Here is a 15,559-nt window from a genome sequence, read left to right on the forward strand (position 1 = left end):
CCTAGTGATGGCTCCAACAACAATTATGGAACCAATGATGACTGGTTTTGAGCATACAGTAACCCTTAGGATGCCAGAAATATTGCTGAAAATCCCCAGTGACCCACAACCATCCATTTCTGGGGTTGGTTCATCTCATCAATACTCTTCAATAAAGGTAAGTGCCATTTTAATATTTATTTGGGAGATGTTAAGTGAATGTATAGGAGCCTTTGAACCAAGTGAGAGAGTAATTGTGGTAGGGGACCTGAATGCTAAAGTGGGAGAAACTTTTAGAGAGGGTGTGGTAGGTAAGTTTGGGGTGCCAGGTGTAAATGATAATGGGAGCCCTTTGATTGAACTTTGTATAGAAAGGGGTTTAGTTATAGGTAATACGTATTTTAAGAAAAAGAGGATAAATAAGTATACAAGATATGATGTAGGGCGAAATGACAGTAGTTTGTTGGATTATGTATTGGTAGATAAAAGACTGTTGAGTAGACTTCAGGATGTACATGTTTATAGAGGGGCCACAGATATATCAGATCACTTTCTAGTTGTAGCTACACTGAGAGTAAAAGGTAGATGGGATACAAGGAGAATAGAAGCATCAGGGAAGAGAGAGGTGAAGGTTTATAAACTAAAAGAGGAGGCAGTTAGGGAAAGATATAAATAGCTATTGGAGGATAGATGGGCTAATGAGAGCATAGGCAATGGGGTCGAAGAGGTATGGGGTAGGTTTAAAAATGTAGTGTTAGTGTGTTCAGCAGAAGTTTGTGGTTACAGGAAAGTGGGTGCGGGAAGGAAGAGGAGCGATTGGTGGAATGATGATGTAAAGAGAGTAGTAAGGGAGAAAAAGTTAGCATATGAGAAGTTTTTACAAAGTAGAAGTGATGCAAGGAGGGAAGAGTATATGGAGAAAAAGAGAGAGGTTAAGAGAGTGGTGAAGCAATGTAAAAAGAGCAAATGAGAGAGTGGGTGAGATATTAACAAATTTTGTTGAAAATAAGAAAAAGTTTTGGAGTGAGATTAACAAGTTAAGGAAGCCTAGAGAACAAATGGATTTGTCAGTTAAAAATAGGAGAGGAGAGTTATTAAATGGAGAGTTAGAGGTATTGGGAAGATGGGGGGAATATTTTGAGGAACTGTTAAATGTTGATGAAGATAGGGAAGCTGTGATTTTGTGTATAGGGCAAGGAGGAATAACATCTTGTAGGAGTGAGGAAGAGCCAGTTGTGAGTGTGGGGGAAGTTCGTGAGGCAGTAGATAAAATGAAAGGGGGTAAGGCAGCCGGGATTGATGGGATAAAGATAGAAATGTTAAAAGCAGGTGGGGATATAGTTTTGGAGTGGTTGGTGCAATTATTTAATATATGTATAGAAGAGGGTAAGGTACCTAGGGATTGGCAGAGAGCATGCATAGTTCCTTTGTATAAAGGCAAAGGGGACAAAAGAGAGTGCAAAAATTATAGGGGGATAAGTCTGTTGAGTATACCTGGTAAAGTGTATGGTAGAGTTATTATTGAAAGAATTAAGAGTAAGACAGAGAATAGGATAGCAGATGAACAAGGAGGCTTTAGGAAAGGTAGGGGGTGTGTGGACCAGGTGTTTACAGTGAAACATATAAGTGAACAGTATTTAGATAAGGCTAAAGAGGTCTTTGTGGCATTTATGGATTTGGAAAAGGCGTATGACAGGGTGGATAGGGGGGCAATGTGGCAGATGTTGCAGGTGTATGGTGTAGGAGGTAGGTTACTGAAAGCAGTGAATTATTATTATTATTATAATCAAAAAGAAGCGCTAAGCCATGAAAGCAGTGAAGAGTTTTTACGAGGATAGTGAGGCTCAAGTTAGAGTATGTAGGAAAGAGGGAAATTATTTCCCAGTAAAAGTAGGCCTTAGACAGGGATGTGTGATGTCACCGTGGTTGTTTAATATATTTATGGATGGGGTTGTAAGAGAAGTAAATGTTAGGGTCTTGGCAAGAGGCGTGGAGTTATAAGATAAAGAATCACACATAAAGTGGGAGTTGTCACAGTTGCTCTTTGCTGATGACACTGTGCTCTTGGGAGATTCTGAAGAGAAGTTGCAGAGATTGGTGGATGAATTTGGTAGGGTTTGCAAAAGAAGAAAATTAAAAGTGAATACAGGAAAGAGGAAGGTTATGAGGATAACAAAAATATTAGGTGATGAAAGATTGGATATCAGATTGGAGGGAGAGAGTATGGAGGAGGTGAATGTATTCAGATATTTGGGAGTGGACGTGTCAGCGGATGGGTCTATGAAGGATGAGGTGAATCATAGAATTGATGAGGGGAAAAGGGTGAGTGGTGCACTTAGGAGTCTGTGGAGACAAAGAACTTTGTCCTTGGAGGCAAAGAGGGGAATGTATGAGAGTATAGTTTTACCAACGCTCTCATATGGGTGTGAAGCATGGGTGATGAATGTTGCAGCGAGGAGAAGGCTGGAGGCAGTGGAGATGTCATGTCTGAGGGCAATGTGTGGTGTGAATATAATGCAGAGAATTCGTAGTTTGGAAGTTAGGAGGAGGTGCGGGATTACCAAAACTGTTGTCCAGAGGGCTGAGGAAGGGTTGTTGAGGTGGTTCGGACATGTAGAGAGAATGGAGCGAGACAGAATGACTTCAAGAGTGTATCAGTCTGTAGTGGAAGGAAGGCAGGGTAGGGGTCGGCCTAGGAAAGGTTGGAGGGAGGGGGTAAAGGAGGTTTTGTGTGCGAGGGGCTTGGACTTCCAGCAGGCATGCGTGAGCGTGTTTGATAGGAGTGAATGGAGACGAATGGTTTTTAATACTTGACGTGCTGTTGGAGTGTGAGCAAAGCAACATTTATGAAGGGGTTCAGGGAAACCGGCAGGCCGGACTTGAGTCCTGGAGATGGGAAGTACAGTGCCTGCACTCTGAAGGAGGGGTGTTAATGTTGCAGTTTAAAAACTGTAGTGTAGAGCACCCTTCTGGCAAGACAGTGATGGAGTGAATGATGGTGAAAGTTTTTCTTTTTCGGGCCACCCTGCCTTGGTGGGAATCGGCCAGTGTGTTAATAAAAATAAATTATGTATTATGCATGTCTCATTGTTTTCTTTGTAGGGAAATGTATATTTCACATAAAAAAAAAATTCTAATACTTTTGGCTGTCTGGACCAGATTAATTGGATTTCCATTATTTCTTATGGGGAAAATTAATTCAGCTAACAATAAATTCAGCTAAGGACAAGCTCTCTGGAACGGATTAAAATCATTGGTCGAGGGTCCACTGTATATTTTGATGCACAAATAACCCTCGCGTAGGAGAGAGGAGCTTATGACAACATTTCGGTTCGATTTGGACCATTTACAAAGTCACATTAACAGAAAGGAGAAGAGGAGGGAGTATATATAGGCCAGCAGACAGGGACGGGACAAAAGAGGTAGTAGAGGAAGATGTGAAGTAGTGGTAGAGGTAGTAGCAGTGGAGTCAAAGACTAAGAAAGAGGAGCACTGCAAGGGAGCAAGGGGTCCACAAAGGGTAGGAACAAGAACACAGAGGGGGGGGGGGGAATAATAAAGGACCAAATACCCAAGGCAGAAGAAAAAATCCAAAGGAGAAAGAGGAAAGGGGGAAAAGGTAAAAAACAAGAGTCAGGTTAAGCCATGGGTGTTCTGAAGTTTGGAGCATTTTACAATGTAATGGGAGAGGAAGGCATCTACAGAGACAAAGCCAGGACTAAGATTCATACAGGGATAGTAGTGTATAAGGGAGGATTCAACCAGATAGCGACTGTGAAAGTTAGACATAGGTTAGGCAGTTTTAGCAGAATACCAGTCAATAGGATGACTGTGGTCTCTCTTGTCCCATCCCTGTCTGCTGGCCTATATATACTCCCTCCTCCTCTCCTTTCTGTTAATGTGACTTTGTAAATGGTCCAAGTCAGATTGAAACGTCGTAAGCTCCTCCTAAGTGCAGGTTATTTGTGTATTGTTACAGTTACGGTATTGTGCCTTTGTTATATATTTTGATAAACCTGAAGCAATTATTTTTTAACTGGCCACCTCCCACCAAGGCAGGGTGACCCAAAAAAAGAAACACTTTCACCATCATTTACACTATCCCTGTCTTGCCAGAGGCTCGCAGATACGACAGTTTAGATATTTCCAGGATACGATGGTAAACATGTTGCTTTCACCCCGCAATCATGGTTATGCCAGTGGAAGGACAACTGTGGCTGTGATGTATTTCTCTGGCCCCAGACTATTCAATATCTTGCCAGAAGTTACCAGAAACACTGCTGGGCCAAGTGTAGAAGTCTTCAAGAGGAAACTTGACAAGTATCTTCACCAGGTGCCAGATCAACCAGGCTGTAATGGATATGTGGATCAACAGGCCACCAGAAGCTACAGCTTTGTTGACCAGACGAGCCTGGTTCAAAGCCAGACTCGGAATAGAAAAACTCGCCACTCATCAAAGGTAAAGGTATAGACTTCCTAACTGCACTTCCTGCTACAGGCAAGAAGAGATGGGATCAGAAGAGATGTTATGTCTGTGCACACACACACACAAGGTAACCTCCAGGCCTTGTATATTATTATTATTATAATCAAAAAGAAGTGCTAAGCCACAAGGGCTGTACAGCGCTGAGGCATTGTATAATCCTTACAGTTTAGTGCTTAATTGATATTGTACAACCCTTACAATTTTAGCTCACAATATAATTTTATTCCCATGAGTGCAGGTGAAAAATATAAGGGATTTTTGGTTCTTGTTAACCCTTAAGCTGACTAACAGAATGCAGTCTTTCTTCTACTAGACCAGCAATTTTTCCAGTCTTAAATAGATGCAAAGGTGTGCATTTTTTAGAAATATGACTGATTCCTTGATGCTGGTGAGGGGCTCTTGATCTAGGGAATTGAATCTATGCTATAATTCCCTGAATTAAAGCTGAATACCTTACATCCACCCCCAAGCGCTGTATAATCCTTATGGGTTTAGTGCTCCCCATAATAATATATAGTGGAACCCCGAGTTTTGAATGCATCGACTATCGAATGCTTCAAGTTTCAACTGTTTTTTTTCGCACCAATTTTGTCCCGAGTATTGAATGTGCCCTGTGTTTCAAACTGCATACCAGACCTGTCCGCCTGCGTGCCTCCCCATGCAGGCATCGTCAGTCAGTCTGGCTTTGTTTCCTGAGTGAACATTACATTATATACTAGGCATTTAAAATGCCCTAGAGCGATAAAATGCATATACAGTACACTCATTACTTAACCTTAATATAGGGTGCAAGGTTAATAGTAAGGTAGGTAGGTATCAAAGTGTGGTAGGTATGTAACCCCCCATGTTTGCGAGTTTTGTAAACAAACCAGTTGTTGATACCAGCCTGGACATGAATGGTTTTTGTTCACTTCGTCAAGTTGACTAGAAAAAACATCTCACATTTATGTTAATTTATGTTACGTAGTGTGTTTATTATATAGTTTAGAAAAAATATAGATGGACTAAGCAAAATGTCCATATTAACGTTTTATACGACATTTAATGCGCCTCAGAGTGATTATTATTCTTATTAATATGGCATCTTCATGACTAATAACACACTCTTTTAATGTGTTCCTGCATGCCAGCACAGGCACAAGTTGTGGAGTTTAAAGCCTATCTTCTGCAAGGTATTTAAATTGTGTATGTACACCATTTCATTTCTACATTATGGTTTTCTTATGATAGTGATCTAATTCAGTTAGCATAACAGAATCTGTTTTCACATCAGAAGGAGGAAAGAGTGGAGCAAGAATGCCCGCGACTGAGTCCTCCCCCGCCACCACACACGTAATGACGTACTACATATTTCATTCATTCTAGAGTGTATTTCAGATTTTTGTTATTTATATTGTTTATGTCATATTAGATGAACTGTGATGAATAAATAAGCCACAGAGTTGATTAGTGTCATATTGAAGTACTATTTTGGCATGCCTCCTGACAGCAGGAATGAATTAACTGGATTTACATTATTTCTCATGGGAAATACTGCTTCGTGTTTCAAATGTTTCGACTTCAGAACTAGCTCCTGGAACGGATTAATTTCAAAACTCGGGGTACCACTGTGGTTTTTAGGTAAATGTTTTGAAAGAAATACTTTTAATTCCTATTAAAACAGCTATATACAAACTGCCATAAATAATATAATCTAAGCATTATGCCTGTAAGGGTCATACAGCACATCAACATAAAATAAAACTAATGTTAAAACATATTTAATTGTAAATTTATTTAAATATAAATTCATGAACTTTAAAAATCTCGTAAATTCTCTAATAACCATGAATGACTATGCAAGTCAGGTAAACTGACATTCTTTGCAGCCACAAATACAAAAGTTAATTGTGCTTCCTCCTCGGTCAACAGTATTAGTTGACAACCATCTTATCTTCACCTCTGGACTTGGAGTTCATGAGTTCTCTTCTTATCTGAAAATTTTTATTTGGCTTAGTAATTATGCAATAATAAATTCACAATTTGTAGAAAATGGTTAGGAGTGTCAGTAAATATAGTTAATACAAAGACAATCTAAAGTAAAGGGAGCCATTAATATTTTGCTCAAGTCATACAGAGGAACAAATCGAACTGCCACACAGTGCGCAACTTCTATAAAGAATAGTCAAATGAAGCACTAAACCCAAAAAGCTCATACAGTGCTGCAGGCAGGGTGTACTCGTATAAAGTGGCATCACACAGTGCAATTTTGTGTAAAAACTATCGAGTGTGATGCCCCAGCTTTCTACCATTAATGTTGTGCTGTATGACCCATGTGGGGGTTTGCACTTTTTTCTGAATACCATTCATGTTATGTCCAACATCCATTTTCTTACCAAGCATTTCCCAACATTTACAGACTTTACACCTCTTCAAGGGGGGCTCCTTGGCGTGGTGAAGAGGCTCTTGGTCTGAGGAATTAGCCCTGTCGGTCTTCTTCCTCAGACCGAACCTAATTACCCCCCATTCTCCCCTCCCCTTTTTCCATTCCTCCTCCTCCTCCCCACCCCTCCCTTTTGCCCTTCCTCTTTTTGGCCTTTGGGATTTCTCCCACAAGCGCGCTAGTTCCTAGGTAGGGGAAAGGACACCGGGGTCCATCCCATTCCATTGAGGTTCTTGGCGGTGGCGTAGTTTGCCGTGGAATCTGGATTGCCTGGGGATGTCCCGATCCCTCTCCGGTATCCCGGAGTAGCTTTGGGTGTCTTTCGGGCGACGGGTGTATCTCTGGAAGCCACCTTTCGGATTCCGGGGGTGGTGGCCGAAGGAGGTATGCTTTGTGGCGGATATCCGGCCGCCCTCTCTTTTGTCCACCGAGGTAGCTCGGCAGATGTGAGGTTGCTATCCCAGATTGCTGGTTTACTGGCATGAAGGGTAAGGTATGGCACGGGTTCCATGCTGCATCTGCGCTACTAGTGGTGTTGAGGTCCTCTTGGGCGCGGAGGGAGATTTCCGGCCCTTTCATTCCTCCTGGGAACTATTCCTCCCCGCTCCCCCCTTTTTTTATTCTTTTTTTTATTTTTATTTTCTTTCTTTTTTTTTCTTAAAAACAAAATGCAAAGGAGTAACCTAACCATGGCAGCCCTAGTCCATGAACCCACTACCCCCGGGCCCCTTCTTGATACCGCACCCCATTCTGACCCTGCCTTGTGTTTAGATCACTCTTCGGACACTCCTGATGCCCTTGTACCTCTTGCTGGTGCTGTTTCCTCACCCGCTTCAGGTACCGGGGCTTCGACTGACTCCTTCGATTTGTCTGAACTCCGCTCTCCTTTGACTATGCTTCCGGCTTCTCCCTCTACGGTATGGCAATTTTCGAATCGCCCGCCCATTTCACGCCGGACCAACTCCGGTCCTACTCCTAAACGCCAACGTCAATCTCCTGATGATGCTCCTTCGTTACCTTCCCATTCTACTCGGAAAAGACCGACACGTCAAGCACTCCCTCTCCACGCTCGGTTTCGGACCACACAATGGACTAAATTCTTTACTTTAAGACCGACTTCTTCTGCCTACCTTTCTGACCATAGTATTGGCAAAGCTCCCCTGCGTCATGTTGGTAGAGATATTTCATTTCATGCTCTCAAGAGCGGTATGCGCATCGTCACTGTCCAGAATGCTACCCAAGCTCATGATCTTTCCTTTCGAATATCGATACTACTCCTATCACTATTGAAAAACATCTTTCTCTCAATTCTTGTAGTGGTACTGTCATTCTGCCCCATACCATAGTCCAACAGAATTTCCAGTCATTTGGCAATGACATTTTTGAACAGCTGGAACTCCAGGATCTCCCAATCCTCAAAGTAGACACTTATGTCCTTCCTGCCCGGGGGCGGAGACGTTACCCTTGCAATGTGGCTCGTTTAACTTTTGACAGCCGAGAACTCCCGTCCTCTGTATATGTCGCGGGACATTGGTTACAAGTTCGAAAGGTGATACCTACACTGCAACAATGTAGAAATTGCTGGCGTTTTGGTCACCCAGCGAAATATTGCAGATCTATGGCCGAATGCCCAGTCTGTGGTGCCGACGACCATTCTAATACATCTTGCAGTCAACCTCCATCTTGCCTTAATTGTAATGAAGCTCACCTTTCGTACTCCCGCCGTTGCCAGGTCTACTTAACCCTTTGAGGGTCGACAGGCCCTCTCCGAAACTCGTTCTCAGGGTCGGCCAAATTTAAAAAAAAAAAAAAATTATTTTCTCTTATGAAAAGATAGAGAATCTTTTCCCGATCATAAAGACACCAATTAAGTTCATAAAGAAATTTGAAATATAGAAAACTTACGGAATTATGCTCTTGCAAAGTTAGCGGTCTCGGCGATGTTTACGCATCGGCGATTTTGCCCACTTTGAGCCCCATTTTCGGCCAATTTCACTGTACTAGTCGACAAAAAACATGAATATTTCGCTAGAACTCCATTTTTTCTATCGAATGGATGCAAGAAACCACTCATTTATGAAATTCAACTATCCAGTACAGTGGTCAGAATTTAGCAATTTTGCCAATTTCACACAAATTTCAAAAGATGCCAATTTCGGAATAGGGTCCAGAATAAACAAGAAAGACATTCCTGGCACTAAAATGACATTTCCTCTAGTCATTAGTCATGTCTCAAGTCCCCTCTTATATTCTTTTGCTTTCCACTTTGAATTTTTATTTTCACAAAAAAATATAAGATTTACTGTTATGCAGACTACTGCATTAGTGTAAAAAATGGTATAAATATTATTGGTGCACTTGTGAAAGAATATTAGACTCGCCAGTTGACGTGTATTGCACGCTTGGCACGATTTGTTTACTTTTGAAGTTTGGTAAAAATCGAACATTTCTGCTACTTTGAGCTCAATTTCAAGGCACCTTTCTTTGTAAAACCAGTCAAAATCATCTCAATTTCTGTAATATGTCTTCCATTCTATAAAATGAGACCAAGAAAACTAGAATACAACAATAAATACCATACGAAAGTACACTGCAAAGTTGCTGATTTATTCAAAAAAAATGGTCAAAGTTTTTTTTTTCTCATGCACTGTGTGCTGCAGGATTTTTTTTTTAGACTGTGCACACTGACCACATAGACCCATTGTTTCATATGAAGGCCTACCAGCTTTCTCCCACTAGATTTGAGGCCGCTAGAATTTATGAGTACTAGTACGTCAAAAACCCCTACACGTAAAACGTACTAGTACGACGAAAACCCTCAAAGGGTTAAATGAACGTGAAATCCGTTGCCTCAGAGGCAGAAGGTCTCCCTTATGCTATGGCAGTTACTCATCTCCGCCTCCAAGGGAGACTACCCTGTGTTTCTTATTCTCGTGTTTCCAAACATCCCCCCACTTCTGGGGTCCCATCTTCTGCAGCCTCCTCTGTTGTTACCCCTCCCATAGCCACTACGGCATCTAATCCTTTTGCTGTCCTTGGCTCTGACGTCCCGACTACAACTCAGTCTGTTCTCACATCTTCGCGTCCTTCCTCACAAGCCCCAGTATCGACAAGACCTCGTACGACACCTAATACCAATCGCCCCTCTACTTCTCAGAAGTCCAAAAAATCCACATTGCTCAAATCTTCTTTGCCCCTTCCTTCCCTTCTTCCACCTCCACACTTTACCTTTCCAGTCTCTGTACCTAATTCTTCCCCTCTCTCTGGCTCTATTACAAGTGTGGAGATTCACCCTCCTCCTCGTACTATGCCTTCCACCCCCGTCCCCTCCCAAGTTTCTCCCTCTTCTGCCACCTCCCAGGTCTCTGCCTCTTCTGTCCCCCCCCACACTTCATCTCCAGTTTCTTACACTCTTCCCTCCCCCTCTACTTTGGTACAGTCCATTACTGTCCCAATCTTTACTCACCCTCCTCCTCCTATCTCCAATATGGTCTCCCATACATCTTTGAATTCAGAAACACTTGAAGCCATTTCAGAATATATTGCAGAGACTAAACCTTCAATGGACACTGATTCACTTCCTGTTCCTTCTCTTCCCTCTCCTCCATCTTCACAACCCCAATCTTCGCAATACTCCGTTCCTTCGCTACTTGAACGTCTTCCAATGCCACCACACGTTGACTTTTCTAACCCCTCTAGTCCGTAGGTGCCTTTACCTACAGATTCCTGGTATTTTCTTCATCGCCAATCATGGCCTATTTACAGTGGAATATCCGCGGCCTCGGGTAATCGGGGTGAGCTTCAGATGTTGCTTTCCAGGTTTTCCCCTGTTGGTGCTTGCTTACAAGAACCAAAATTACACTCTGCTGTCTTCCAACCTATCTCAGGCTATAATTTATTGTATTCTTCGAATCCTTTCTCAGATGGGACCTTTAATGAAAGTGCCCTTCTTCTACGCAATGATATTCCGTACTGTCAACTATTTGTCCATACCTCGCTGTATTACACTGCAGCCCATATCCACTTGAATAAGTGGTTTACAATATGTTCTTTATATCTCTCTCCTTCTCGAGCATTTTCTATCCCAGACTTTACCTTTCTTGTTTCATCCTTCCCACCACCACTTCTGTTACTTGGTGATTTTAATGCCCACCATTTCCTCTGGGGGGGTCTCATTGTGACTCACGTGGCATCCAGTTGGAGGCTTTTCTCGCCTCTCACCCCCTCCATGTTTTAAATACGGGTACTCCCACCCATTTTGATCCTCGTACTCATACTCTCTCTTGCATCGATCTATCAGTCTGCTCTTCCTCCACTGCACTAGACTTCACCTGGTCTGTTCTACCGGACTTACATGACAGCTATCATTTTCCGATCATTCTTACTTCTCCTTCCTATTCACCACCTTTCCGTAGCCCTCGCTGGCAATTTGATCGGGCAAATTGGGATCTTTACTCACACCTCACTGCTTTTAGTGAGGTTCCTTCTTCATCCTCCATTGATGAGCTCCTACACATCTTCTCGACATCAGTTTATACCGCAGCTTCTCATTCTATACCCCAAACCTCAGGCAGGCATTCTCAGAAGTGCGTGCCTTGGTGGTCTCCTGCTTGTGCTCGTGCAGTACATTTGAAACGTGCTGCTTGGGGCAGGTACCGGTACAATAGAACCGCTGAGAGACTTCTTGATTTTAAGCAGAAGCGTGCGATCGCTCGCCGTGTCATCCGTGAAGCTAAACGCACTTGTTGGCGAGACTATGTTTCCACCATCACCTCTGCTTCTTCTATGAGTGCAGTCTGGAAAAAAGTGAGGAAATTGAGTGGTAAATACTCTCCTGACCTGGCTCCTGTTCTACGGGTCGCTGGTGTTGATGTAGCAAACCCTCTCGACGTTGCCATTGAACTTGGCACACATCTGGTCCGTATTTCCCGAGGGCTCCATCTATGCCCCTCGTTTCTTTCCTCAAAGTCTGCCAGAGAGTTAGTACCCTTGGACTTTTCTTCTCTTAGAGAAGAACAGTATAATGTGCCTTTTACATTTCAAGAACTGGAGGCAACGCTCTCAGCTTGCCGATCATCGGCAGCTGGGCCTGACGACATTCATATTCGTATGTTACAACATTTACATCGGTCAGCCCTTGTAGTCCTCTTACACCTCTTCAATCTTATTTGGGCACAAGGAGTTCTTCCCCAGCTGTGGAAATCTGCCATTGTTCTCCCTTTCCGCAAACTGGGTACTACAGGACATGATGCCTCCCACTATCGCCCCATCGCTCTTACTAGTGCAGTTTGCAAAGTGATGGAACGTCTCGTAAATCGACGTTTAATGTGGTATTTAGAGACACAACAGTCTCTCCGCTAGTCAATATGGCTTTCGTAAGGATCGTTCTACCATAGACCCCTTACTACGCTTGGATACGTATGTTCGTAATGCCTTTGCGAATAATCACTCAGTTATTGCCATATTTTTTGACCTTGAGAAGGCATATGACAACTTGGAGGTATAATATTTTGGCCCAGGCCCATTCCTTAGGCCTCCGAGGCAATCTACCATCCTTCCTTAAGAACTTTTTAACTGACAGACATTTCCGTGTTCGAGTCAATAATATTCTTTCCCCGGACTTCGTCCAAGCTGAAGGTGTCCCTCAGGGATGTGTTCTAAGCACAACACTTTTTCTCCTTGCTATAAATGATTTGGCCTCTGTTCTTCCACCCAATATTTGGTCATCACTCTACGTTGATGACTTCGCTATTGCTTGTGTAGGCGCTGACTGTCATCTTATTGCAGTTTCTCTCCAGCATGCGGTCGACCGTGTTTCCACTTGGGCCACCACGCATGGGTTTAAATTTTCAAGTACCAAAACTCGCCAAATTACTTTCACTAGATGCTCTGTTATCTCCGTTCATCCTTTGTATCTCTATGGCTCCCGTATCCCCGAACGTGATACAGTCAGGTTTCTAGGCCTTCTCTTTGACCGTAGGTTATCCTGGAAACCTCACATTACCTCTCTGAAGGCAACTTGTCACAGCCGGCTAAACCTTCTTAAAACCCTTGCTCATCTTTCCTGGGGAACTGATCGTCGAACTCTGCTTCGCCTACATTCAGCCCTTGTTTTATCGAAACTCGATTATGGTGACCAGATTTATTCCGCGGCCTCTCCTGCTACTCTCTCTAGCCTTAACTCTATCCATCACAAAGGATTACGTTTGTGCCTTGGTGCTTTTCGCTCTTCCCCTGTTGAGAGCCTCTATACAGAAGCGAATGTTCCATCCTTGTCTGATCGCCATGATGCCCATTGCCTTCGCTACTATGTACGCTCTCACGATCTACACAATCCTTCCATTTATAGAATGGTCACCGATATTAGTAGACATTCTTTATTCGTTCGCCGCCCCTGTTTGCTCCATCCCTTTTCTCTTCGCCTACATTCACTCTTGTCTTCCCTTCAGTTACCACCTTTATATGTTCATGTAGCATCTCACTTTTCCCTACCCCCCTGGGAAGTTCCAGCTGTTCGGGTCTGTTCTTTCTCACTCCCTTGCTCAAAAGCTCAACTGCCTACGGTGGCTTCCCGCTCTCTTTTTCTTGATCACTTCCACTCCCATTCTCATGCCACCGCTGTGTACACAGATGGCTCTAAGTCTTCAGACGGCGTCGGATTCGCAGCAGTGTTTCCGGACAGCGTCGTGCGGGGGCATTTACTATCTTCAGCTAGCATTTTTACTGCTGAACTGTATGCCATTCTTGCAGCACTTATTCATATCGCATCTATGCCTGTGTCATCATTTGTAGTAGTCTCAGACTCCCTTAGTGCTCTACAGGCTATACGAAAATTTGATACATCTCATCCCCTAGTTCTCCGTATCCAACTTTGGCTACGCCGTATCTCTACCAAACATAAAGATATTGTTTTTTGTTGGGTCCCTGGTCATGTCGACGTACAGGGCAATGAACAGGCAGACACTGCTGCGCGGTCAGCAGTACCAATTTCCTATCGAGGTGTTCCATTTCTGGACTATTTTGCTGCAATAGCTACCCACCTTCGCACCCGTTGGCAACAACGTTGGTCAACTCTGCTCGGTAACAAACTTCATTCTATTAAACCGAGCATAGGTTACTGGCCGTCTTTTTGTCATCAGTGCCGAGGTTGGGAGACCACTCTCTCCCGCCTTCGCATTGGCCACACTCGTCTTACTCATGGGTATTTCATGGAGAGGCACCCTGTTCCTCTCTGTGAGCAGTGTCAAGTTCCAGTATCGATTAGCCACATTCTGTTAGACTGCCCTCTCTATCAACGAGCACGCAGAATTTACCTCCGTCGTCGTCTTCGTTCTACTACTCTCTACCTTCCCTTCTTGCTGATGGACCCTCCTTTAATCCTGACACTCTCATTGACTTCTTGACAACGAATGATTTACTCCACAAACTCTGATGATACTTTTCGCTCTCCCCTCAGCCCTTTCTAGTTCAGTCTCTTGCTGCCCTTTACCCTTTCACCATCCACTACCCCGCTGTTATCCGTAACCTATTACTCATCCATCTCCCTTTTGCCACCTGATGCCCTCGCTTCCTTCCTACCCTGCAGCGCTGTATAGTCCTTGTGGCTTAGCGCTTCTTTTTGATTATAATAATAATAATACAGACTTTACAAATACTTAATTTATATTAAATGCTTGTATAAAAAGTGTACTACACTGAACTCTCAAAAGTTCAGTGTAGTACACTCAAGACAGGATCCTAGATGCTGGTGAGGGTTTTCATTCAAAGAACTGGCCATGACCACCACCTTGAACTGAAACTGATTACCTCTGATTCTCCAGATGCTGTATGACCCTTACAGGTTTAGCACTCCCACCTCCATAAATAATAATTGTTTAGCACATTATAACTACACATGTGCTTTTCACAGTGAATCTACTTGTCTGTATTTCTACAACTGCTGACAGCACTGTATGACCCTAGTGGGTTTAGAGCTTGGCTTTATGTATATTATTATAAAAAGAAGCGCTAAGCCACGAGGGCTATACAGCGCTGCGGCTTTATGTATAAAAATAATTCAATTGTTGAACATGTTGGTGATTATTATAATCAAAACCAAGCACTAAATCCACTAGGGTCAACATGTTCATGAACAAGTGTGAGAGTTATATAGCAGGATTATGGGATTCTTGCCTGCCAGTAACTACCCATTTATATTATCAACATAGCAATATCATGGCCCTTTCTTCCTCAATCTCTTGCTACCCTCTACCCCTGCACTATCCACTGCCCCACTGTCCTCTATAACCTACTAATCATCCCTCCCCCTTTTGCCACCCGATACTCTTGCTTCCTTCCCTGCCCTGCAGCGCTGTATGGCCCTTGTGGTTTAGCGCTTTTTTTTATTATAATAATCTGCTGCACTCCATGACCTAATAATTATCCCTCTCCCTCTTGCAACCCATTACTCCTGCATCCTTTCCTGCCTGGCAACACTGTATGACCCTTGTAGGTTTAGTGCTTCTATCTGATTATAATAATAATACAATATAGCAATATTATTTTGTGAAGACAGGCAATTTTCCTGCTGGCTTTGGCCAAAGCTTGTGGTGTTATTCTTCCACTAAACACTACATTTATCAGTCCTTCATTCACAGATAAAAAAAAAAAAGTTACATAGACAATTCATTCAG

The 15,559-nt window shown here is 43.1% G+C and overlaps 1 protein-coding gene across 3 annotated transcripts in view; it reads right to left on the bottom strand.

The window, feature by feature from the left end:
- Positions 1-6,214: 6,214 nt before the first annotated feature.
- The window catches only part of bys (Bystin), a 52,562-nt gene continuing 43,217 nt past the window's right edge, over positions 6,215-15,559 (bottom strand). For all 3 annotated transcript variants that reach the window (XM_053776846.2, XM_070085407.1, XM_053776847.2), the window contains one exon: positions 6,215-6,438. In XM_053776846.2, the coding sequence (XP_053632821.1) occupies positions 6,379-6,438 (60 nt within the window). In that variant the 3' untranslated portion in view covers positions 6,215-6,378. The remainder of the gene's footprint in view (positions 6,439-15,559) is intronic.

The sequence above is a fragment of the Cherax quadricarinatus genome, chromosome 16 (assembly GCF_038502225.1).
Source record: "Cherax quadricarinatus isolate ZL_2023a chromosome 16, ASM3850222v1, whole genome shotgun sequence".
NCBI classification, from domain to species: Eukaryota; Metazoa; Arthropoda; class Malacostraca; order Decapoda; family Parastacidae; genus Cherax; species Cherax quadricarinatus.